Source organism: Nomascus leucogenys, chromosome 22a (genome assembly GCF_006542625.1).
Source record: "Nomascus leucogenys isolate Asia chromosome 22a, Asia_NLE_v1, whole genome shotgun sequence".
Classification (NCBI taxonomy): Eukaryota; Metazoa; Chordata; class Mammalia; order Primates; family Hylobatidae; genus Nomascus; species Nomascus leucogenys.
Window position 1 is genome coordinate 65,595,599 of NC_044402.1, and position 27,333 is coordinate 65,622,931.

Sequence of the window (27,333 nt, forward strand, 5' to 3'; positions counted from 1 at the left end):
AAAAAGTAATTGCAGTCATTTTATTTTACAGATTAAAAAAAAAAACAAAAAACCCAAGACAGTATACTGTAGTTTGTTAGAAATAACTTTTTATACACTAGGTTATAATTTATTCACATATATAAGCTTATTATCATAATGAGAAAAGGTTTATACATTTTGGTTTTTTTTTGTTTTAATAAATGTGCTAAGGTTCCTTTTTAATACTTTTTGGGAATCTGTTTTGATGACAGTAGAAAATATTCAACATTAATTCACTAAACAACCAAAGAAGTAAAATTTTGATACTACCTCCAAAGTTAAAGATACCAGGCATATCTTCACTGCTTCCCAAAAAAGACTAGGGAGTTAGGTAAAAGAATGAAGGCATTTGAGGATTTTTCAGATGACCAGACAGAAACTGTAAGCCATTGGCTACAGAATGAATGATAGCAAACAGTAAGGTTTTTATGCATTAGACACTATATGTAAACACTTATCACAGCTCCTGATACGAGCTGTTAACCAATAAATGAGCTCCATTCAGGCGTTATAAACTATTAGATCCTTAAGGCAATTCCTATTTTAAGGTTTTAGGCAAATATTTATAGATATAGCAATATAAATGTTAGTTTCCTAGATTTGGCAACTGCTAAAAACAGTTTTCAGAACTACATTAGATGCTAATGATAGACCTACAAAGACTAATTTTAAAATGCATATCAGGAGATAATAAATCCTGCAGAAGCCTTAGCCTCTGTACATATAATCATAGGTTAACAGTTTTACAAATTCATGAACATTAAATTAATATGGAACAATCTAAAAAAAAAAACCTCTTTAAGAGGCATCCAGTTTCTTATAGGCTTCTTCAATGAAGGTTGACATGCTCTTCATCTGTGATGAGTTATGAAGAATATCCAAGTCCTTTAGAAGAGCATTCTGGTTTGGAATTAGCGCCAAAATTTCTTTCTGTGGGAAAGATAGTATTAAATATAGTTGTTAACATTTTATTACGAGAAATCTCAAATGTATGTTAGAGAGGACAGTAAAATAAACCTTAAGTATCTATCATCCAACTTTAATAATTGTCAACGAATTGCCATTCTTCTTTCAAATCTATCTCTACCTCTCCCCATCCTGCTCCTTTCACCACTGGTAAATGATAGGATTTTTTTTTGTTTTTGTTTTTTTGAGGTGGAGTTTTGCTCTTGTTGCCCAGGCTGGAGTACAATGGCGCAATCCTGGCTCACTGCAACCTCCAGCTCCCAGGTTCAAGCAATTCTCCTGCCTCAGCCTCCCGAATAGCTGGGATTACAGACATGAGCCACCACACCTGGCTAATTTTGTATTTTTAGTAGAGATGGGGTTTCTCCATGTTGGTCAGGCTGTTCTCAAACTCCCGACCTCAGGTGATCCACCTGCCTTGGCCTCCCAAAGTGCTGGGATTACAGGTGTGAGTCACTGTGCCCGGCCAATAGGAAAATTTCAAATTATTTCTTGAGAAAACATGAAGACTTTCCAATGCTACAAACATTTACACTACAATGTCTACTAGAGTCCTTTGAAGAAAGAGTTTACTACAAATAAGACCGTACTATTTTATAAGGAGTTATATGCTATTGTTAGAAGCATTAAAAAAACCAAACTGTCAATATTTACTTCTAGAAATGTATCCTACAATTATGACTACACAAATCAGTAAAGACATATGTACAAGGGTGTACCCAGTCTTACCTGTATTAAAAAAATTATGTATTTCCATCAGTAATTTACAAATTATATGACCTCCATGCAACGGAATGTTACATAGCTATCAACAAAAATGAGAGATCTATGTGATTGACAAGATGCTCAAACTATATAGTCAAATGAGAAAAGTAATTTGCCAAACAGTTCATATCAGGTTCCATTTGTTTAAAGAACGAAATAGGACATAATGTTTTCATATATATGTAATGTATAACTGGTCTATGATATGCAGGGATGCCTCATTTTACTGTGTTTCCAGACACTGCGTTTTTTACAAACTGAAGGTTTGTGGCAACTCTGTGCGAAGGAGGTCTATCAGCACCATTTTTCCAAAAGCACATGCTCACTTTGTATCTCTACATCACATTTTGGTAATTCTTGTAATATTTCAAACTTTAAAAATTATTACGGTATCTGTTATGGTGATCTATGCCCAGTGTTCTTTGATGGAACTGCTGTAATTGTTCTGGGTGCCATAACTGCAACCATATCAAACAGTGAACTGAATTGGTAATTGTTACGTGTTCTGACTGCTCCACCAACCGGCCATTTCCCAGTTTCTCTCCCTCTCCTTGGGCCTCCCTATTCCCTGTGACACAACGATACTGAAATTAAGCCAGTTAATAATGCTACAACGGCCTCTAAGTGTTTGGGTGAAAAGAAGAATCATGTCTCTTACTTTAAATCAAAAACTAGAGATTACTAAGTTTAGTGAGGAAGGCCTATCAAAAGCCACGCAAACCAAAAGCTAGGCTTCTTGTGCCAAATGCCCAAGTTGTGAATGCAAAGGCAAAGTTCTTGAAGGAAATTTCAAGTGCTACTTCAGTGAATACACGAATAATGAGAAAGCAAAACAGCCTTATTGTTGATATGGGAAAAGTCTGAGTGGTCTGGATGGAAGATCAAACCAGCCACGACATTCCCTTAAACCAAATCCTAATCCACAGCAAGGCCCGAACTGTTTTCAAGTCTGTGAAGGCTGACAGAGGTGAGGCAGTTGCAGAAGAAAAGCTTGAAGCTAGCTGAAGTTAGTTCACAAGGTTTAAGGAAAGAAGCTGTGTTTATAACATAAAAAGTGCAAGGTGAAGCAGCAAGTGCTGATAGAAAAGCTACAGCTAGTCACCCAGAAGACCTAGCTAGCTATTTCACTGGTGAAGGTGGCTATAGTAAACAACATATTTTCCTTTTTTTTTTTTTTTTTTGAGATGGAGTCTCGCTCTGACGCCCAGGCTGGAGTACAGTGGTGTGATCTCAGCTCACTGCAAGCTCCGTCTCCTGGGTTCACGCCATTCTCCTGCCTCAGCCTCCCGAGTAGCTGGGACTACAGGCGCCCACCACCACGCCTGGCTAATTTTTTGTATTTTTAGTAGAGACGGGGTTTCACCGTGTTAGCCAGGATGGTCTCGATCTCCTGACCTCGTGATCCGCCCGTCTCGGCCTCCCAGAGTACTGGGATTACAGGCATGAGCCACCGCACCCGGCCATAAACAACATATTTTCAATGTAAACAAAACAGCATTCTATTGGAAGAAGATGCTAGCTCTAGGACTTTGATAGTTGGAAAGGAGAAGGCAATGCCTGGCTTCAAAGCTTTAAAGGACATGCTTTTGTTAGGGGCTAATGCAGCTGGTGACATGAAGTTGAAGCCAATGCTCACTGATCATTCTGAAAATCCCAGAGTCTTTAATTCTACTAAATAGACTACATCTGCATTGTCTGTGCTCTCTAAATGGAACAACAAAGCCTGGATGACAGTACATCTGTTTAGAGCATGGCTTACTGAATATTTTAAGCCCACTGTTAAGAGCTACTGCTCAGAAATGAAGATTCCTTTGAAAATATTACTGCTCATTGAAAATGTTCACAGTTACCCAGGAGCTCTGATGAAGATGTGCAAGGAGATTAATGTTGTTTTCACATCTGCTAACACAACATCTATTCTGCAGCCTATGAATCAAAAGAGTCGTTTCAACTTTCAAGTCTTATTATTTAAGAAATACATTTCATAAGGCTACAGCTGCCCTAGGTAGTGATTTCTCTGATGGATCTGGGCAAAATAAATTGTAAACATCTTAAAAGAAATTTATCATTCTAGATGTCAGTAAGAACATTCACGATTCACAAGAGGAAGTTAAAATACCAATAACAAGAATTTAGAAAAAATGGATTCAATTTTGAATCCTCATGGATGACTTTGAGAAGTTCAAGACTTTAGTGGACAAAGTGACTGAAGATGTGATGAAAACAGCAAGAGCACCAGAATTAGAAGTGGAGCCTGAAGATGTACCTGAATTGCTGCGATCTCATGATAAAAATTGAATGGACAAGGAGTTGCTTCTTATGGATGAGCAAAGAAAGTGGTTTCTCGAGATGGAATCTATTGATGATGAAGATGTTGTGAACACGGTTGAAATAACCATGAGGGATACAGAATATGACAAAAACTTAGTTGACAAAGCCATGACAAGGAATGAGGGACTGACTCCAATTTTGAAGGAGGTTCTACTGTGGGTAAAATGCTATGAAACAGCATCACATGCGACAGGGAAATCTTTCGTGAAAGGAAGAATCAACTGATGTGGCAAATTTCATTGTGTTCTTATTTTAAGAAGTTGCCACACGCATCCCAATCTTCAGTAGTCACCACGCTATCAGTCAGCAGCCACCAACGTCGAGGCAAGACCCTCCACTGGCAAAAAGATGACGACCTGCTGAAGGTGCAGATGGTTGTTAACATTTTTTAGCAAAAAAGCGTTTTCTAAATTAAGGTATGTCCTGTTTTTTTTTTAAAGAAACAATGCTTTTTCACACTTACTAGACTACAGTATAGTGTAAACATAACTTTTATATGCAGTGGGAAACCAAAACATTTGTGTGACTTGCGTTATTGCAGTATTTGCTTTTTTGCTGTGGTCTGAACTCAAATTTGCAATATCTCTAAAGTATGCCTGTAATCAATATGGTAAATAGGCACTTACCTGAAGTGTGGGTGCTTTGAGAGTTTTCTGAGAAAGTTCTGGAAGAGAGAGTACTCCACTACTATTTATTTGATGCATCTAAAGTAGAAGAAAGCTACAGATTATTTCAAAAAGCTGATTTTTCTCATCATATTATACTTGAAAGTTGTCTTGGCATAATTTAACCATTAAAAATTATATCCAAATTCCGATAATACAGTTTAAAATAATTACCTGTTTTACTCTCTCCTCTTCTTCTTTCACCTCACTTGCCAGAATCTGAATTTTGTTCTTTAGGCTCTGAATATTCCCAGTCATTAACTCTGTGGTCTCTACCATTTTATCTATTTCTTCCTGAGTCAGAAAGATAAAAAAAACATTTTAACTTAAACACATTATTATATTAAATCCTAATAGATATTGTTATACATACACATTTTAAAAAACACCATATATATTTAAAACATTTTTAGCAGCAACTGGTGAATTTACTTTTGTTTCTTTCAAAAAACAGACTTCTTGGAAAGCTGGTATGTCAAGGTATTAATGTGTTATAAGGATATCTAATTTCCCTGGAATAAGGAGATGTAGATGAACACTTCCTCAAAACTTACCAATGCTGGTAGGGTCAGAGATCATGGAAGATCCAAGTGTAAATCTAGCAGAGCCCAGAACTGATGACAGAAATACAGCAACCTTCCTTAAGCAGCATAAAACTTCATGTAGTGGAGAAATTCTGAATTGTTTTCATTTATTTAGGAGCATTTAAGAGTCTGCTGTTTAAATTTGTCAAAAGGAAGTAATGTTGGGCATTAGAGCAGGGAGAATAAAAAAAAGAGTAACAGTTTCCCACATTAAAGGAATATATAATTTAGAGAGGAAGATGAAAAGAAAATAAGAAATGAATAAAACAAGTATGGGGACAACACATCAAGGATGTGTTGTGTGCAGGCCAAGTATAAAATTAAAATTAGCAAGCCTCCAGGTTTCTAAAGGATATTAAACGTGGCACTGCTTTCAAATATAGTCCTAGCAACAGTCAATGATAACATTGCCTGTATGCTTTGGGGAACAAGTAAATAAGCCACACAGAAAATATACATAAGTAATAACTCTTAAATCTTGTTCAGCAATAAAGTTGATGCTATATCTATGTCATTCTCCAAATACTGGATGCAGAACTGTTGCTGGGAGAGTAGTCTTCCTCAAGAAATATATTTTGGCTTCTAAATGACCATTTTTTTTTTTTTTTTTTTTTAGAAAGGGTAGCTGCAGGGGTCAGCAATTGCCCATGGGATGTTTTTTTACAGTTCAAGAACTGTGAGTTGTTTTTACATTTTAAAAGATTGGTCAAAACCTCCACAAAACAAAAGGATATGCAACAAAACAGTCAACCATATGTGGTCCAAAAAGGCTAAAATGTTGTCTGGCCCGTTACTGGGAATGTGCTGTTCCCTGAATGCCTAAGATTTTGGGACTGTGAGCTCTATTCACTTGAATCTAAACTCCATGGAGGAACAGACTCTGTTATATTTATTTTTTATTATAGTAAATTTCAAACACATACAGTAAGAGAGAATGTTATCATGAACACCCATATACATATTGGCCAGTTTCAATTATCAACTCAGGACCATCTTTTTTTTTTTGAGATGGAGTTTTGCTCTTGTTGCCCAGGCTAGAGTGCAATGGCGTTATCTTGGCTCACTGCAACCTTTGCCTCCCGGGTTCAAGTGATTCTCCTGCCTCAGCCTCCCGAGTAGCTGGGACTACAGGCACCTGCCACTATGCCCAGATAATTTTTTTTTCTGTATTATAAGTAGAGACAGGGTTTCGCCATGTTGGCCAGGCTGGTCTTGAACTCCTGACCTCTGGTTATCCACCAGCCTCACCCTCCAAAAGTGCTGGGATCACAGGCATGAGCCACCGTGCCTGGCCCATGGCCATCCTGTCACACCTTTAACTCCATCTGCTTCTCCTGCTTCCCCTGTGCTATTTCAAATCCTAGATATCCCATCATTTAATCTATAAATATTTCAGTATACAGCTCTAAAGGATTTAAAGATACATAAGAGTACAATATCATTACTACACTTTAAAAAATCTCAATAAATTCCTTAATATCAAACATATGGTTAGTGTTCACATTTTCAATTTTCTCATAAATTGGAGTTTTTTTTACATTTTGTTTTAATCAGGTTCCAAACTGGTTGTGACTGGTTGATATATCTAAGTCTCTTTTCATCTATAGGAGGCTTCCATTTCAATTTATTTGTGGAGATTAGTTTGCTCTGTGGAATTTCCCATGGGCTAAATTTTGTGAACTGTATTCCCTGGTGAAGTTTAACTGGTTCCTCAGCCCTGTATTTTCTGTGAATTTGTTGTTGGATCCAACAGAGTGCTGTCCAATATAAATATAAAACAAACCACATATATTAGTTTCCCGTGGCTGCTGTACCACCTACTTGGCTTAAAATAACAGAAATTCATTCTGTCATGGTTCTGGAGGACAGAAGTACAAAATCAAGGTGTTGGCAGGGCCACAATCCCTCTGAAGACAAGAGAGGAGAATGGTTCTTGTCTTTTTCAGCTTTTGGTAGCTGTCAGCATTCTTTGTAGCTGCATTGCTCTAGTTTCTGCCTTTGCCTTCACGTGGCTTTTTCTTTGGGCCTTCTCTTGTCTTTCACGTGGCTTTGTCTTTGTCTTTGTGCCTTCTCTTGTCTTTTAAAAGAATACTTGTCATTGGATTTAGGACCTACCCATGACAATACAGGATGATTTCATCTTGAGATCCTTAATTATATCTGACAAGACCCTTTCCCTAGATTCCACCCACTACAAAGGGAATGTATAACAGCTCTGAATGAATAAAGGGGTTAAATATAACAAGGATTAAAATTTCTCATTATAAAATTTATTCTGTTCCACAGCTTTGGTTATCTTTGGGTATTACTACCGTACTCATATGGTATCTTCTTTGAGGATTTTTTTTCTCAATTCCTTTTAAAAATGTTTTTATGATTCTCAAAATTTCCTCTTTATCTTCTATTTACCATAAGCATTATCTGTTGTGTTTATTTGCTTTAGTGCTTCTTCTAATTTAGTCTACATATCTGAAAGGTTTTTTCTTTTATGTCTCATTCATTCCTGAATTCTCTACTTCCATTTATCAGTATTGCTAATTCTGATTTATAGTTTTTCCCCTATACTTTCTATCATTTTTTCTGAATTTATTTCAGTTCACTTGATAAATTAGGTTAATGTTCATCTGTTCTAGGCACATGTTTTTGGCATGCTTTCGGTGTATCAGGAATGTGATTTTTGGTCCTTATTGTCATATTTTCTTATGCTAACTCTGATTCTGAAATCCTATGGCTCCATTTTTATGACAAGATCAATGGAGTCTAAAAAATTATGCTTCAGCTGTTCTAATGCCATCTTCCCAGAATCTCCGAGACGTTGCTCACCATTGTTGTTTCCCCAGCACCATTACTGAGTGACAGCACAATGAAAACGTTAAATAAATACAATTTCTGTTACTATTACAGGTTTTGGAAGATCATCACCAGCAATAACTCTAGGATGCAGTGAGAAAAACAATGGTTCTAAGGCACAGAGGAGAAAATTGATGATACACATAGAGTTTACAAGCTGCTAGTCTGAAGATCCTCTTATGCCAATGAAGAACTCTCCTTCCCCAAATGCCAGTGGTGCTTCTTCTGAGTGACTAACAAGCAAATTATAGATGTAATTATGTTTATGTCCCATGGAGGTCAAATTTCAGCTGGAGACCAGAAATGCTTACCAGTAGCATAAAAATCACACTATCATTTATGACTTCAGAACACCCTTAACTGATGTGCATAAATACTAAATGTTAAAATTCTCCATGATTATACTCTCATACCTTTTAAAATAACCTAAATAAACGTCATCTAAGTGTTTACGTGATAAAGCTAGTGCCAATACTAAAAAGATGCCCTAAAAAAGTAGGAACCTTGGGATGGAAATAAAACATAATATCACACTTTGAATAAAGTGAGGCAGCCACCAAAAAATGCCCTATTAACTAAAAACATATATAGATTTGTGCTCAGAAATTGTTCCTTCAACTTTATTCTCAATCTTATGGAAAAATGAAAATGAATTATTTGTTACCTTTGAGTTATACATTTTGAGAATATATTCCTTGCAGAAACTACTACCACCTTGTACTTACTAAATTGCAACTAAAATCTATGCACCACATCTAAAACTACTTCAAAATGTCTAAGAGATATATGGTCTGATGTGTGTTACTTTTTATAATTATCCAGTAAGCTCCTTAAGGTTGCTTTGTCTTAGTTGTTCGGATATCCATCCATTAAAAGCTTGAAGTTAACCATGATAGACAAGGTTATCTGCTATTATCTTCCACAGGATGCCATACAACATAGTGATCAAGAATCATGTGCTGATGGTCAGAATGACACAGTTAGCATCTCAACTTTAAGCAATTTGTCTAAGGTTCAGTTAGAAATAGCATTATGTCTTTTTATCACATTTGTAAAAAGAGAATAATTTAGGTCATACTCTAAGTCATTGTGAGGATTGACGGATATAACTATAAAGTGCTTAGAACAGTGTCTGGAGTGTAGGATGTCCCCAGTACATATTAACTCTAATGATAATTGTGTTTTCTTGCCATATACAAGTCAGAAAAACTTACACGTTTTAAAATTCCACAGTATTTAGTGATAACTCCTCTAAATTGATAATTAAAGATACTAAGATAGTTCAGTTAAAATCTGATGAAAAAAATAGGACTGCTATACTTAACCACAAATATATTAGAAATACTTCAACTTTAGAGGCGCCAAGTTCAGACAAATCTTTGCTTTAATGAAAACAAAAAAAGAAAAACATTTAATGAAAAAACCTGGTTCAAGGTCTAGTATTCACTACTGGAAGAACATCATGATACTTTTAAAAACTTTGGTCTTTTCCCCTTTCCCTAACTCTCTAATTATGGATTCCCTATTCAAATTTCCTACCTGCAGTAATGCCAGACCTTCTTCATTAGCTTTGTCTCGTGCCCTTTCCATATTCAGTAGACTTGATACATTAGTTAAATCTTCCATCTTTTTGGGAGGGACTTTCAGAGTTTCACACAGTTGTACCAATCTTAAGGATAAAATAAAAACAATTATTTTGTTTATTTTTGAGTATTATTATTATTATTATTTTAAAAGTCCTCATTTTTTCCTGTCCTCATATTCTTAAGGGTACAATATTCTTTTATCACCACTGGGTAACAGTGCCCGTAAGTCTCCCCCTCCAAAAGCCCTGACAAATCATCATTTAGCCTTTCAATTTATTAAGATTTACCTCAAATTAAGGGACGCTGGGGCTACTTTACTAAAAGAAAATTTTCTATTTTACACATTTGACAATTTATATACATTTTAAAAACCAAAATTTCCTTTTATCATCCAGATGTTTTCTAGACTATTACAGGACATGAGTCTATTATATATTGTGAATTGTTGGTTAAGAGACAGAACACTAGTCTAGAAGTCTTAACTATGACCCTGGACCCCAAATCTCAATTATTTTAGAGAATGTGATAAAAAATACAAAAGATTTACATTAGTTATTCTAAATGATTTCAAAGAAAACTGAGTTCTATAGAGTTTAAGGCAAATAAAACACTAAGATTAAAGTGCATTGCTCAAAAATACTATAAACATGAATTGCATTTAATATTAAAGTTAAAAAATTCTTTTACAAATTCGAGTTGATTTGATCACTAGTAGAAACATCTATTTCTATCGTCACATCTGGCAGACCACAAAATAGCTTTCCCAGATTTGATTCTTAAATTTTATGAGGAAAAGCTAAATTTGATTCCTTTTATAACAGCAGTATCTTTGGGTTCTAAAAAGTTCTACTACTTCAGATTTGAAGAAATCTGAACAATAGTGGAACCCACTATCCCACTTTTGGGATCTTGTTAAAAATCTTAATTTAAAAAAAATCTTTTATTTTAGATTCAGTAATACATATGCAAGTTATGTAGGCAAATGTTGTGGGGCTTTGGTGTACAGATTATTTTTTCACCCAGGTAATAAGCATAGTACTTGATAGCTGGTTTCTCAACCCTCACTCTCCTCCCTCAACCCTCACTCTCCTCTCTGGTATCTGTTGTTCCCTTCTGTGTCCGTATGTATTCAATGTTTAGCTCCCACTTGTGAGAACATGCACTATGTGGTTTTCTGTTCTGTGTTAGTTTGCTTAGGATAATGACCTCTAGCTCCAACCATGTTGCTGCAAAGGACATGATCTCGTTCTTTTATGGCTGCATAGCATTCCAAGTTTTATATGTAGCACATATTCTTTATCTATAATCTACCATTGATGGGCATTTAGGTTGATTCCATGTCTTTGCAATTGTGAATAGTTCTGTGGTGAATGTAAGTGTGCATGTGTCTTTACGGTAGAGCAATTTATATTCCTTCAGGGATATACCCAGTAATGGGATTGCTGGGTTGGATGGTAGTTCTCTTTTAAGTTGAGAATCTGCCAAACTGCTTTCCACAATGGTTGAACTAATTTACATTCCTACTAGCAGTTTATAAGCATTCTCTTTTCTTGGCAACCTCCCAGCATCTGTTACTTTTTGACTTTTTAGTAACAGCCATTCTGACGGGTTTAAGATGGTATCTCATTGTGGTTTTCATTCGCATTTCTCTAGTAATTAGTGATGTTGAGAGCATTTTTTTTAATGTTTGTTGGCCACATGTATGTTTTCTTTTGAAAAGTGTCTGTTCATGTCCTTTGCCCACTTTTTAATAGGATTGTTGGTTTTTTGCTTGCTAATTTGTTTAAGTTTCTTATAGAGTCTTGATATAGACCTTTGTTTGATGCATAGTTTGCAAATAAAATCTTAATTTTTGTAAAGAAAAAAGTAGGCAGCAAAAACTCCACAAATCATAATTCTCATTAAACTGTTAAGACAAACTCTAGTTATTTAGAAAAATCATCATTAGGCTATCTCATTTAAACATAAATTGTCTGCCTAAGCCTTCCTAAGAGGGATAAGTTTTTTATTTTCTTAACAAAAATATTTTATTTAGGAAGTTTCTTCTATATGTTTATTAAATCAATTATGTGGAAGGGTCATTCACTGCTCCAAATGTTCTAAATAGCAGTTAGATTTCCAAGACTCTCACTAACTCTTAGAAACTAAAACCATGGCTTGAATATATCCTACTACATCAGCAACATTTAATCACCACTTATAACATTGTTTCTATAGGGCAGACTTTCTGGAAGTATGTTCCTTTAGAATTGTAATGGCGAATAGTTTTGTTTGCCTAGCAAATTTGTCTGTGTAATCATGGGGCTAGGTATATAATCCAGTCTATATCAATCATATCCATGGTAGCTCGTGTCACAAAATCACGTCAAGAATAGGTGTATATCACCTAAGCTCAGCAAATCAGAAACCATCTCCTAGAATTTTCTAACTGAAGCTAAGGGGTAAGAATTGTCTTTTTCCTCTTTCTTCGCCGGACTAAAATGATATATACAGGAAGCTGCCTATGACTATAATTGTTATTTGTAAGAACTGAAAACTAAAAAAATGAAAATAATGAAGCTAACATTTAGTCAAAAGCAGGGATGAGACTAATATATGAAAATGAGTTCCCAGAAATATCAATTTGGGAGATGCTAGGTTAAAGAAAATGAAACAGATTTATTTACTGCAGGGCTTTGTAACATGCTAAGGTACCCAAGTATAATTCACCATAGGTTACTTTTATCCATAGAATATCTGTAAGAACAAGTGTTTCAAATATACTTTGAGAAACACTGCTACAGAAAAATGTATTTAGAGTTCCAATTAGGATCAGTTTGCTAATGCTGTACTTTGTTGTATTGGTAAAAGTAACTGCATCTTGGGTATGGTTACTTCAGGAACTAAAGAAAGCAAGCTGTGAAAGTAAAAATAAGTAGGAAAGGCCTTGAAATGTAGATCTCCATAGCTGTTACATGATGAAGAGACTGCCTATCTGTTGAATATAATCTTTTCCAATGAACCAAGGTGATCACTATGAACAGCAACTATTATGTAATGTAATATTCTCATTCATACACTAAACATTAGTATTTGTTCTATATTAAAAAGATCCTAAACAGCTACATTTTCATTATACTTGTATTAGCTTATTTATTATCTTTTTAATATCTTCTTCCTTCTTTAATAATAGGCTGCTATACCTTTAAGCAATTTACAAGCCTGCTTCTAGCAGTTTTTAATTTGTTAAACCTTTCTCAGCAAACTCCCACCCCCACGCAACCCATCTCATTCACTCTTTCTACTTGGCTACTATGGGTTGAAAATTATATTTAAAGAAAAAGTAAATAGAATTTGTACTCAAAAGAACTCCTTAAAATAGGTCACAAACATTTCTAGGCAAACTTGAAACTGAGAAGCAGAACATTTTCTTTTTCTTTTTTTTATTATACTTTAAGTTCTAGGGTACATGTGCACAATGTGCGGGTTTGTTACATATGTATGCATGCGCCATGTTGGTGCGCTGCACCCATTAACTCGTCATTTACGTTAGGTATATCTCCTAATGCTATCCCTCCCCCTCCCCCCACCCCATGACAAGCCCCGGTGTGTGATGATCCCCTTCCTGTGTCCAAGTGTTCTCATTGTTCAATTCCCACCTATGAGTGAGAACATGCAGTGTTTGGTTTTTCCTCCTTGTGATAGTTTGCTGAGAATGATGGTTTCCAGCTTCATCCATGTCCCTACAAAGGACATGAACTCATCCTTTTTTATGGCTGCATAGTATTCCATGGTGTATATGTGCCACATTTTCTTAATCCAGCCTATCATTGATGGACATTTGGGTTGGTTCCAAGTCTTTGCTCTTGTGAATAGTGCTGCAATAAACATACCTGTGCGTGTGTCTTTATAGCAGCATGATTTATAATCCTTTGAGTATATACCCAGTAACAGGATGGCTAGGTCAAATGGTATTTCTAGTTCTAGATCCTTGAGGAATTGCCACACTGTCTTCCACAATGGTTGAACTAGTTTACAGTCCCACCAACAGTGTAAAAGTGTTCCTATTTCTCCATATCCTCTCCAGCACCTGTTGTTTCCTGACTTTTTAATGATTGCCATTCTAACTGGTGTGAGATGGTATCTCATTGTGGTTTTGATTTGCATTTCTCTGATGGCCAGTGATGATGAGCATTTTTTCATGTGTCTGTTGGCTACATAAATGTCTTCTTTTGAGAAGTGTCTGTTCATATCCTTTGCCCACTTGTTGATGGGTTTTTTTTTTTCTTGTAAATTTGTTTGAGTTCTTTGTAGATTCTGGATATTAGCCCTTTGTCAGATGAGTAGGTTGCAAAAATTTTCTCCCATTCTGTAGGTTGCCTGTTCACTCTGATGGTAGTTTCTTTTGCTGTGCAGAAGCTCTTTAGTTTAATTAGATCCCATTTGTCAATTTTGGCTTTTGTTGCCATTGCTTTTGGTGTTTTAGACATGAAGTCCTTGCCCATGCCTATGTCCTGAATGGTACTGCCTAAGTTTCCTTTTAGGGTTTTTATGGTTTTAGGTCCAACATTTAAGTCTTTAATCCATCTTGAATTAATTTTTCTATAAGGTGTAAGGAATGGATCCAGTTTCAGCTTTCTACATATGGCTAGCCAGTTTTCCCAGCACCATTTATTAAATAGTGAATCCTTTCCCCATTGCTTGCTTTTGTCAGGTTTGTCAAACATCAGATGGTTGTAGATGTGTGGTATTATTTCTGAGGGCTCTGTTCTGTTCCATTGGTCTACATCTCTGTTTTGGTACCAGTACCATGCTCTTTTGGTTACTATAGACTTGTAGTATAGTTTGAAGTCAGGTAGCGTGATGCCTCCAGCTTTGTTCTTTTGGCTTAGAATTGTCTTGGCAATGAGGGCCCCTTTTTGGTTCCATATGAACTTTAAAGTAGTTTTTTTCCAATTCTGTGAAGAAAGTCATTGGTAGCTTGATGGGGATGGCACTGAATCTATAAATTACCTTGGGCAGTATGGCCATTTTCACGATATTGATTCTTCCTACCCATGAGCATGGAATGTTCTTCCATTTGTTTGTATCCTCTTTTATTTCGTTGAGCAGTGGTTTGTAGTTCTCCTTGAAGAGGTCCTTCACATCCCTTGTAAGTTGGATTCCTAGGTATTTTATTCTCTTTGAAGCAATTGTGAATGGGAGTTCACTCATGATTTGGCTCTCTGTTTGTCTGTTATTGGTGTATAAGAATGCTTGTGATTTTTGCACATTTATTTTGTATCCTGAGACTTTGCTGAAGTTGCTTATCAACTTAAGGAGATTTTGGGCTGAGATGATGGGGTTTTCTAAATATACAATCATGTCATCTGCAAACAGGGACATTTGACTTCCTCTTTTCCTAATTGAATACCCTTTATTTCTTTCTCCTGCGTGATTGCCCTGGCCAGAACTTCCAACACTATGTTGAATAGGAGTGGTGAGAGAGGGCATCCCTGTCTTGTGCCAGTTTTCAAAGGGAATGCTTCCAGTTTTTGTCCATTCAGTATGATATTGGCTGTGGGTTTGTCATAAAAGGCTCTCATTATTTTGAGACATGTCCCATCAATACCTAATTTATCGAGAGTTTTTAGCATGAAGGGCTGTTGAATTTTGTCAAAGGCCTTTTCTGCATCTATTGAAATAATCATGTGGTTTTTGTCTTTGGTTCTGTTTATATGCTGGATTACGTTTATTGATGTTGAAGCAGCCTTGCATACCAGGGATGAAGCCCACTTGATCATGGTGGATAAGCTTTTTGATGTGCTGCTGGATTCGGTTTGCCAGTATTTTATTGAGGATTTTTGTATCAATGTTCATCAGGGATATTGGTCTAAAATTCTCTTTTTTTGTTGTGTCTCTGTCAGGCTTTGGTATCAGGATGATGCTGGCCTCATAAAATGAGTTAGAGACAATTCCCTCTTTTTCTATTGATTGGAATAGTTTCAGAAGGAATGGTATCAGCTCGTTCTTGTACCTCTGGTAGAATTCAGCTGTGAATCCGTCTGGTCCTGGACTTTTTTTGGTTGGTAGGCTATTAATTAATGCCTCTATTTCAGAGCCTGTTATTGGTCTATTCAGGGATTCACCTTCTTCCTGGTTTAGTCTTGGGAGAGTGTATGTGTCAAGGAATTTATCCATTTCTTCTAGATTTTCTAGTTTATTTGCGCAGAGGTGTTTATAGTATTCTCTGATGGTAGTTTGCATTTCTGTGGGATCAGTGGTGATATCCTCTTTATCATTTTTTATTACATCTATTTGATTTTTGTCTCTTTTCTTCTTTATTAGTCCTGCTAGCAGGCTATCAATTTTGTTGATCTTTTCAAAAAACCAGCTCCTGGATTCACTGATTTTTTGAAGGGTTTTTTGTGTCTCTATTTCCTTCAGTTCTGCTTTGATCTTAGTTATTTCTTGCCTTCTACTAGCTTTTGAATGTGTTTGCTCTTGCTTCTGTAGTTCTTTTAATTGTGATGTTAGGATGTCAATTTTAGATCTTTCATGCTTTCTCTTGTGGGCATTTAGTGCTATAAATTTCCCTCTACACACTGCTTTGAATGTGTCCCAGAGATTCTGGTTTGTTGTGTCTTTGTTCTCGTTGGTTTCAAAGAACATCTTTATTTCTGCCTTCATTTCATTATGTACCCAGTTGTCATTCAGGAGCAGGTTGTTCCTTTTCCATTTAGTTGAGTGGTTTTGAGTGAGTTTCTTAATCCTGAGTTCTAGTTTGATTGCACTGTGGTCTGAGAGACAGTTTGTTATAATTTCTATTCTTTTACATTTGCTGAGAAGTGCTTCACTTCCAACTATGTGGTCAATTTTGGAATAAGTGCGATGTGGTGCGTAGAAGAATGTATATTCTGTTGATTTTGGGTGGAGAGTTCTGTAGATGTCTATTAGGTCCGGTTGGTGCAGAGCTGAGTTCAATTACTGGATATCCTTGTTAATTTTCTGTCTCGTTGGTCTGTCTAATGTTGACAGTGGGGTGTTATAGTCTCCCATTATTATTATGTGGGAGCCTAAGTCTCTTTGTAGGTCTCTAAGGACTTGCTTTATGAATCTGGGTGCTCCTGTATTGGGTGCATATCTGTTTAGGATAGTTAGCTCTTCTTGTTGAATTGATCCCTTTACCATTATCAATGGCCTTCTTTGTCTCTTGATCTTTGCTGGTTTAAAGTCTGTTTTATCAGCGACTAAGATTGCAACCCCTGCCTCTTTTTGTTTTCCATTTGCTTGGAAGATCTTCCTCCATCCCTTTATTTTGAGCCTATGTTTATCTCTGCACGTGAGATGGGTCTCCTGAACACAGCACACACTGATGGGTTTGACTCTATCCAATTTGCCAGTCTGTGTCTTTTAATTGGAGCATTTAGCCCATTTACATTTAAGGTTAATATTGTGATGTGTGAATTTGATCCTGTCATTATGATGTTAGCTGGTTATTTTGCTCGTTAGTTGGTGCAGTTTCTTCCTAGCATTGATGGTCTTTACAATTTGGCATGTTTTTTCAGTGGCTGGTACTGGTTGTTCCTTTCCATGTTTAGAGCTTCCTTCAGGAGCTCTTTTAGGGCAGGCCTGGTGGTGACAAAATCTCTCAGCATTTGCTTGTCTGTAAAGTATTTTATTTCTCCTTCACGTATGAAGCTTAGTTTCTTACAAAAAGTTGTGTAAATACTATAGAAAAGTAATTACTGAAAATCACAGGTAGTGGTGTGTCTTTTAAGAACTCCTGAGAAGAAATCTCCATTGGTGATTTACTATAAGATGAAGAGCAATAATATCTTAGAAAATTATACTTGTTGCTTGTGCAAATAATTTAAGACAATATGAAGTGGAAAAATACAGCAGTAGGGTAAATATCAGACAGGTAAGAGTGGTGAACTATTAACTTCAAATTATTAAAAATGAAGTTGAAGGGAGTTCAAGTTGACAAAACTGTTTTCAAATTCTGATTCGCAAGAGTGAACTGTGGAAACAGGATTTTGTGATTTTCAGGGTTTTTTTTTTTTTGTAAGTTCCCCTGAAACTTATTTGAGAAACATGTGCAGCAGCAGTTTAGAAAAAAAAGAAAACTTATTTCCAAGTTGTTCACCTTCTTTAAAAAAAAAGAAAAACTTATATTCCACAGGTGTCTGTTTGGCAACATAGGAAGAAGTCAGGTTTTTAAAAATTATGTTTTAATCATTTTAATTAGGCAACAGTATTACCTTTTCTTCAGGGAGTTGAGATGGTATTGTATTTCTTCTTTTTCTTTAACACTGTTACTCAAAATTGTCCTAGAAAAGAAAAAAAGATGGAATAAATAGTAGTCTGAAGCACAAATAATACACTCTGTGTACTTTTTCTCTCTAATTTCTCTCAAGTGCTCCTCCCCACTAGCCAGGCAAAATCAATCACTTTTCCTTTCATATTAAAGACACTTTAAACAGACGTACAATGAAAAAATCCTACTTATATATATATTTTGCCACACTGTATTGCAATAATTTATATGCCTGGCTCTTCTGATAGGATTTGCTCCACAATGGCAGAATTCTGTCTTATTTTCTCTGTATCCCTTCCAGTGTGGTAGCTTCTATGTAAAGTGTCACTTTGAACTCAACTTCTTCCTAAAGAATCTCTATTGACAAAAATTAAAATTTTATTGATAGCAAGTCAGGCCACAAACACTTGCTTTTATTTCACTGATGGAATTTCAAGTTTCTAAAATTAACAGAGACTTTTCTGCTGCAGGCAAATACTGCCACATCAATTATATCTTCTTCCGAAATAGAAATATACTCTATTACCTTAAAATAGATAGCAATATTTAAAAGAATAATATCCATAGGAAACACCTAAGTGGGAACCAAAAGAATGAAATGGAAAAATATTATACTCACATTATTACTGATTCCATCATAGTTTGCAAATGGTCTCTGGTACTCTTTGACAGAGGTTGCCAGGTTTTTCTCTTGCTGGCTGCTATCTTTACGTGTTTTAGGTTAGTGTGCTTTGTTTGTCCTGTTGTTAGTAATAGAAGAGGCTCTGATCAATCTAGATGTTTTACATGTTTTTGCTTAAAAACGGAATGTTTTCATTTAAAAAAGCTTATGAAATTATCAGAACAAAATATTATAAAGCTGTATAAACTGTTTAATTTACTTCTTATCACACAGCTATAACATCCCAGGTGTTGAATATGAAAATGCTTTCTATTGATAAGTTAATGGAAATACTACCAAGTGATAATAGAAATAATTTTAAATGAAGAATCAAACTTTAATTATGAAAAGTTTTATTCTCAGAAATGGCCTAAATTCTTTAAACATTTCATTGAGGGGACCAGAAAACTATTTTCCAAATGTTGGACGGCAACTGGAACAAAACAGACTAATCAAACCACAAATAGATAGTGTCAACTATGTGGTTGGTACTGTTCTACTTATTAGGTATTTAAAAAAGAAGAAATAGTGCTGGATCTCATGAAAATCAGTGTTGGAGAGAAAGGATATTGAACAAATTATAGGTGTGCAAAGCATACAAAAGGGAAAAAAAAGTATTGTAAGCTATGGGAGTATAAAACCAGAGAACCTAACCTAGTGTTGGCTGAGGAGACGTAGAGAATCCTTCCATGAAACAGTGATGTTTAGGCAAAGGCAACTACTCCAAACTAGTTTACTCCAAACAAACTTATATTAGTCGTTCCAAACTAATCTATACAGAACAGAAAGCATATTTGTCTTGAAGAAAAATTAGTAGGTTTGTATTTATATCACAGATCACTAATAATTCAGGCTGTGGGCCACTTTGATTTTCTCTATTTCCTATCAACTCAGTGGCATTGAAGCCTCTACAGTATTTTGCCAGAGGTGCTAAGTAAAATTTCAGTTGACCAAAATAACTAACCATTACTACACATTCTTACAAAAATGCAAATGTAGTTGTTTATTACTATCTTTTGCAGAACTCACAAACAAGATGCTGAACATTTTTTCATGAATGTAGATATAGCTTGATATAGAAGCAGGTTAAACAAGGTTAATAGAAAAGAAATACCTTCAGAAGACAGATCTTTTAGATGATTTTTATTTCTTTTCACTGTGTTTCTAACCTAGAGGGAAAAACACATGCATAAACTTAAACAGAATTAAACATCAGATAAAAAGATACTGCTTTTAAAATAGATTTTTATATATGTCAAAGAGTATTCATATAATTTCTAGTAGATAGGAAAAAATGTATGTAGCTACTTCTACAGAAAAATGGTATATATTTATCACAGGCAGAGGATATACTAAAGCAATTCTTTTTTTTTTTTTGAGACAGAGTCTCGCTCTGTCACCCAGGGTGGAGTGCAGTGGCGCAGTCTCGGCTCACTGCAAGCTCCGCCTCCCGGGTTCAAGCCATTCTCCTGCCTCGGCCTCTCCGAGTAGCTGGGACTACAGGCGCCCACCACCACGCCCGGCTAATTTTTTTGTATTTTTAGTAGAGACGGGGTTTCACCATGGTCTCGATCTCCTGACCTTGTGATCTACCCGCCTCGGCCTCCCAAAGCGCTGGGATTACAAGCGTGAGCCACCGCGCCCGGCCTACTAAAGCAATTCTTGACAATGGTGATAATAACAGAATTTTATATAGTGTCAAAGAATGTTTTAAATGAATCATTACTCACTTTGCCTATGAAATAGTGTTACATACTTTACCTCCAAAAAAAATATAGGCATTGCCTAATGAGTAGGGTAAAACCTGAAACTTTTTTTTTTTTTTGAGATGGAGTCTTATTTTTTTCGCCCAGGCTGGAGTACAATGACACAAACTTGGTTCACTGCAACCTCTACCTCCTGGGTTCAAGTGATTCTCCTGCTTCAACCTCCCAAGTAGCTGAGATTACAGGTGTGTACCACCATGCCTGGCTAATTTTTTTGTATATATATATATACTTTTTTAGTAGACACGGGGTTTCACTGTGTTAGCCAGGATGGTTTCGATCTCCTGACCTCATGATCCACCCACCTCGGCCTCCGAAAGTGCTGGGATTACAGGCATGAGCCACAGTACTCAGCCCCAGTCGAAGATTTCTAAATGAGAAACTTGATATTTTCATTACCTTTTTCTTTGACAGCACAACTTCCTCATTATCCTTTTTTCTCTTTGGATTTCTTTTTAACTGTTGTGAGCTTTTCTTGGAAGCATTTGCTTTACCAGACATCTTGATCTAAACACAGTGCTTCAAAAAAAAAAAACAAACTGTAAAGATGAAAAGAATACAAAAAAAGCTAAAGCCTTGCACAATGTTTTGTTTAAAAAACTTCCCTATAAATGTTCCACATTCTCTTTTTTTAAAGAAAAACCGTAATAAAAGTTTGGGGATATTACTGTATGCTTTGAAACAAACATATTTTAAAACAAATAATTTTGACTCTTATCAGAATAGGATATCTAATTCAATTTCATTCCTAGAAATTAACTTCCATTTGTATGGATTTTAGAAAATCATTTAAAAATGCTTTTGTATCTCTTATTTTATACTCTATCGTATGACAACATCCTCTCCATGTTTAAGTCCAAGGAAATAGAAATATAAAGTAGTCACAGATAATGTCAGTTTAAGGAGTAAAACCTAGGTCTTGTTATTTTAAGTAATAAATTTACCATTACCCAATTTTTGCCAAAAATGGAAGGAGACACTTTTTAGGATTATACCATCAATCTATGTGGAAATTCGTGTGTCACACTAACAATTTAAACTGCAATCCTATCTGGACTATGTGCATTTTAACAAGAGTACAGAAATGTACTTAGCAACCACATATCAGACCAGTTACAAAAAGCAGTGGAAGTCAAAATATCACTTTACCCTGCTCTTGAACAATGTGATACCTTGCCAAACACTCATTCTCTATCTTGTGTTCAATTTCTAAAATGCCTAATTACCTCAACTTTACATCTACACCCTTATATTTCCCCTACTTAAAAACCCATCCACATGACAGAATTTCACTTGCAGATCTCTCCTGGAAGGGCTGACATATACAATAGTTCAAGTTGTTCACTGAATAAGAGCATCCAGGTGAAGGGGCAAGTGACAGCTGAGATTTTAGATTAAAAATGGTACACATTCCTTCTCACAACTGTTAATGAGAAGTAAGGTCTATGTTCCCTTGTCTTAAATCTTGGCAGACTCTGAAGCTGTTTGAGCAGCAGAATATAGTAGAAATGATTCTGTTCTAGCTTACTGGGTTAGACATGAAAAGACTGGCAACTTTGACTTCCTCTTGCTTAGAAACACTTTTTTTTTTTTTTTTTGAGAAGTCTTGCACGGTTGCGTGGGCTGGAGTGCAGTGCAGTGGTGCAATCTCGGCTCACTGCTGCAACCTCTGCCTCCCAGGTTTAAGCGATTCTCCTGCCTCAGCCTTCCGAGTAGCTGGGATCACAAGCACCTGCCACCATGCCCAGCTAATTTTCTGTATTTTTAGTAGAGATGGGGTTTCACCATGTTGGTCAGGCCGGTCTCGAACTCCTGACCTCAAGTGATCCTCCCGCCTCAACCTCCCAAAGTGCTGAGATTACAGGCATGAGCCACCAAACCCGGCCAACACCTGCTCTTATAACCCAGCCACCACCGTATGAGGAAGGTCAACACCAAGAGGAACTGAAACCCCAGGAAAGTCTTAGCTGAGCTCCCAGCCAAGAGCCAGCACCAACTTGCCAGTCTGGTACATGTACCTAAGTCAATATGCTGCAGCCCACACTGCGTGGACAAGACATGAGCAAGCCCTGCCTAGTCCCTCCCAATCCCAAATTTTGGAACAAATTAAGTGAGTGAAAAATTTACCCCAATACGTTCTGTGTAACATTCAAACTCTTTACCATGCCATTTTTAGTCCTTAACAACCTAACTCTGCCTACCTTTTCATACCTCTCTCCTACTACTCCTTAATCAAATCTCCCTCTCTAGCTAGATTTGATGATTTCCTGAACACATTTTGAGGAATTCTGCCTCCCAAACATATACCGTACCTTCTACCTAAGCAGCTCTCTCGTCTCTGCCCACTCTCTTAGATCACGAGCCACTTTCTTTTCAAAATCTTCCTAACTATTCTACTTCATTTCTCTCTTAAGTCTGTGGCTCTTATGCTCTGTCTCATTTGGTACTTATTTATAGTTTTGTCCCATTAATCATTTTCTTCTTGATATTCTTTATTAAAATAACATGTAATTTAGTGCTACTCCAAATCTCATTCAAACTGTTTGCCATAATCCTTTCAAGTGTGGAAATTGAACGTAATCATTTAGAAACTTTTATAGCAATTTGATAGAGTAATTTTATGCACATTGAACCTTATCATAAAATAATTAGCCTCATCTTTGCCATATCATTTCTAGTGATTAGTATTTTTTAAAAAAAGACTTATTTCAGAACAGTTTTAGGTTTATAGAAAATTGAGCAAAACACACAGAAACTTCTTATATAATCCCTGCCCTTCCCCATTCCCTGCAATCTCTAGTATTAACATCACACACCAAACTGGTACATTTGCTGTAATTGTTGACACATCATATTACCCAAAATCCATTGTTTACATCAGAGTTCACTCCTGGTATTATACCACAAGGGAGTTTGACTAATAATTGATTTTTAATTGTATTTTACAAAAGTATCAGTTATGACTGATTAGAAATAAAAAGCAAAACTGGTCTAACAGAGTTTGAGAAGTACTGTTAACAATGAAACCTACTTGAGGCACTAGACTATAGCACAAAGTTTCTCAACCTCAGCACTATTAACATTTTAGATGGATCATTCTTTGTTGTGGAGTCTGTGGTGTGTATTGTAGGATGTTTAGCAGCACGCTTGAGTCTACGTAGACCGTCAGATGCTAGAATACTTCCAACCCCTGAGTAGAGCCAACCAAAATTGTTTCCAGACATTGCCAAATGTCTCCTGGGTCAAAATCAACCCAGGTTGAGAACCCTACCATAATGGTTAAGAGCAGTCCTGCGACCAGGGTAAATTGTTCAAGCTCCAAATCTAGCCCTGCCACTTAATTAATTGTATATCTTTGGGCAAGTAAATTAACTCATTTTCTCCATTAGTAAAATGATTAATAAAAGTACTAACATTAAAGGCTTTTGTAAAGGAAAAATGATTTAACAAAGAATATATAAACCACCTAGAACAGTATTTCAGACATAGTAAGAATCCAATAAACAAAAGACATCGTTTCTATCACTTCTGGGCTACTCGCAGTGCATATAAAAATGAATAGATATTTTTGTCCCATTCTTAGATCCAAGGGAAACTATAGCTTAGTGATAGTGCATAGGTAGAGACAGACATGAAAATAATTATTATGTATATTTATAAATGTTATAAAGAGGCAAGTGAGCGAATGACTGTCTTAAACTGGTTTATGCTATGGGTAAGAATGTATAGGCATAACTCTTTTTATTGTGTTTCACTTTATTGAGTCTCGCAGACACTGTATTTTGTTGTTGTTGTCTTACAAACTAGTTTGTGGCAAGCCTGCACTGAACAACTATATTGATGCCATTTTTCCAACAGATTGTACTCACTCTTCATGTTTCTGTGTCATATTTTGATAACTCTCACAATTATTTCAAACCTTTTCATTATTATATCTATTATGGTGATTGATGTTACTCTGTAATTGTTTTTGGGGCACTATGAGCCATGCCAATATCAGACAGAGAACTTAATAGGTAAATGTTGCGTGTGTTCTGACTGCTCTACCAACTGGCTGTTCCCTGCCTCTCTTCCTCTCCTTAGGCCTCCCTATTCCCTGAGACACAATGATATTGAAATTAGGCCATTTAATAACCCTACAATGGCCTCTAAGTGTTCAAGTGAAAGCAAAAATCACACCTCTTTCACTTTAAATTAAAAGCTAGAAATGATTAAGCAAGGTGAGGTAGGCACGTCAAAAGCCAAGATAGGCTGGAAACGACACCAGTTAGCCAAGCTGTGAATGCAAAGGAAAAGTTCTTGAAGGAAACTTAATGTGCTATTCCGGTGAAGACATGAATGATAAGAAAGCAAAAACAGCCTTCTTACTGATAGGGAGAAAGTTTGAGTGGTCCGGGATTGAAGATCAAACTAGCCACAACACACCCTTAAACCAAAGACGAATTCATGGCAAGGTCTTAACTCACTTCAATTCTATGAAGGCTGAGAGAGGTGAGAAAGTTGTAGCAAAAGAGCTTGAAGCTAGCAGAGCTGGGTTCCTGAGGTTTAAGGAAATAAGCCATCTCCATAACACGAAAGTACAAAGTCAAGCAGCAAATGCTGATGCAGAAGCTGCAGCAAGTTATCCAGTTCTAGGTAAGATAATTGATGAAGGTGGCTACACTAAACCACAGATTTTCAATGAAGACAAAACAGCCTTCTATTGGAAGATGCTGTCTAGGACTTTCATATCTAGAAAGAAGTCATTGCCTGGCTTCAAAGCTTCAAAAGACAGGCTGACTCTCTTGTTAGGGGCTAATATGGGTGGTGACTTGAAGCCAATGCTCACTGACCATTTTGAAATATCCTAGGGCTCTTATTCTTTTAAATCTACTCTGTCTGTGCTCTGGAAATGGAAGAACAAAGCCTGCGTGACAGCACATCTGTTTACAGCATGGTTTACTGAGTATTTTAAGCCCATCTTTGAGACCTACAGCTTACAAAAAGATTCCTTTCAAAATAATACTGCTCAATGACCATGTACTTGGTCACCCAAGAGCTCTGATAGAGATGTACAAGGAGATTACTGCTGTTTTCATGTCTGCTAACACAACATCCATTCTGCAGCCCATGAATCAAAGAATAATTTTGACTTTCAAGTTATATTATTTAAGAAATACATTTTGTAAAGCTATAGCTGCCCTAGACAGTGACTCCTCTGATGGATCCAGGCAAAATAAATTGAAAACTTCCGGAAATGATTCAACATCCCAAATGCTAGTAAGAACATTCATGATCCATGGGAGGAGGTCAAAATATCAACATTAACAGGAGTTTGGAAAAAGTTGATTCCAACCCTCATGGATGACTTTGAGGGGTTCAAGACTTCAGCGGAGGAAGTGATGAAAGATCTGGTGGCAATAGCAAGAGAAATAGTGGAGCCTGAAGATGTACCTGAATTGCTGCAACCTCATGATAAAACTAGTGGAAAAGAAGTTGCTTCTTATGAATGAGTGAAGTTCTTGAGATGGAATCTACTCCTGGTGAAGATGCTGTGAATATTCTTGAAATATCAACAAAGAATTCAGAATATCACAAAACCTTAGTTGCTAAAGCAATGGTAGGGGTTAAGAGGATTTACTCTAATTTTGAAAGAAGTTCTACAGTGGGTAAAATGCTTTCAAACAGCATCGCTTGCTACAGAGAAATCTTTAGTGAATGGAAGAGTTAATTGCTGTACAAAATTCATTATTTTGTTATTTTAAGAAACTGCCACAGCAACTCCAATCTTCAGCAACTATCACCCTGATTGGTCAACAGCCATCAACATCAAGCAAGACCCTCCACCAGCAAAAAGATTAGGACTTGCTGAAGGCTGACATGATTGGTAGCATTTTTTAGCAATAAAATATTTTAAAATTAAAGTATGTATTTTTTTTTACACATAATACTATTGCACACTTAATAGGTTACAATACAGTGTAAATACAACTGTTATATGCACTGGGAAACCAAAAAATTCTTGTGACAGGCTTTATTGGTCTGGAACCGACCCCGCAATATCTCGGAAGTATGTTTGTACATTATTCATAGAAAAAGTATTATTTTAATAACATTTTGAAATATTTAGCCAAAAAGTAGAAAAATGAAGCATCCAAGGGAAAACAGTAAAACTCGGACGGCTGGAAAGCTCGGAAAACAAAAAACAAAAAACAAAAAACCTGGCGTGTTCAGGGACAGGAAAGTTCAGCGAGGCTTTTAATGTGTATAGGAGGAGTGAAAAGAAATAAGGCTGGTACAGTAGTTTGCCGCCAGACTATATGCTTTAGGAGAGAGGGAGGCATTCTAGGTTGTCTTGTTTTCCTTACCAGCTTGTTGATACTCATGGGACTCAATTATCTCAATTTAGACCTCTATGTGGGCACAAGAGTGAGTAGGACTCCTGGAGAAACACAGACACTAATGTCCAAGGCTGCACTTGACTTCACTAATGCCCGCGGGAGAAATTTAGCAATGAGGATGAGCCATGAGGATGATTCGGGGGAAATAGGGAGGAAGTATTCATGGCTTTGCTCCCTCCCCCGTTATCAAATATCTCAATCTCAGGATCCTAACGGCAGACCTTTTAGGACAGCGGGCATTTCCCCGGGAGCAATCCCCCCTCGCCATCCTCAAATGCAAACCGCGGAGTCTGCCACAAACGCGTTGGCTTTAAAACTCATCCCTGAACTTTAGATCCACCCAGCCGGTTAAGGATATCACGACTCACCACTGATTCTTCTTGCACCCTTCTGGGAGCCGTGCTTAGAGTAATTCGCGCCCATTCTTAAACAGAGGAGACCCGGAAGTGGGCGGGAAGAAAGCGGAAACGGGCATCTAAC

The 27,333-nt window shown here is 36.5% G+C and overlaps 1 protein-coding gene across 1 annotated transcript; it reads right to left on the minus strand.

Moving 5' to 3' along the window:
- On the minus strand, positions 1-27,301 carry CENPQ (centromere protein Q). Its single transcript, XM_003254188.2, has 9 exons — positions 27,222-27,301; positions 20,873-20,992; positions 19,822-19,876; positions 18,666-18,786; positions 17,991-18,059; positions 9,722-9,851; positions 4,923-5,042; positions 4,710-4,787; positions 1-951 (listed from the first exon to the last, which is right to left on the minus strand). The coding sequence occupies exons 2-9, from the start codon at positions 20,972-20,974 to the stop codon at positions 820-822; spliced, it is 807 nt and encodes a 268-aa protein (XP_003254236.2). The 5' UTR covers positions 20,975-20,992; positions 27,222-27,301; the 3' UTR covers positions 1-819.
- Between the last annotated feature and the right edge of the window lie 32 nt (positions 27,302-27,333).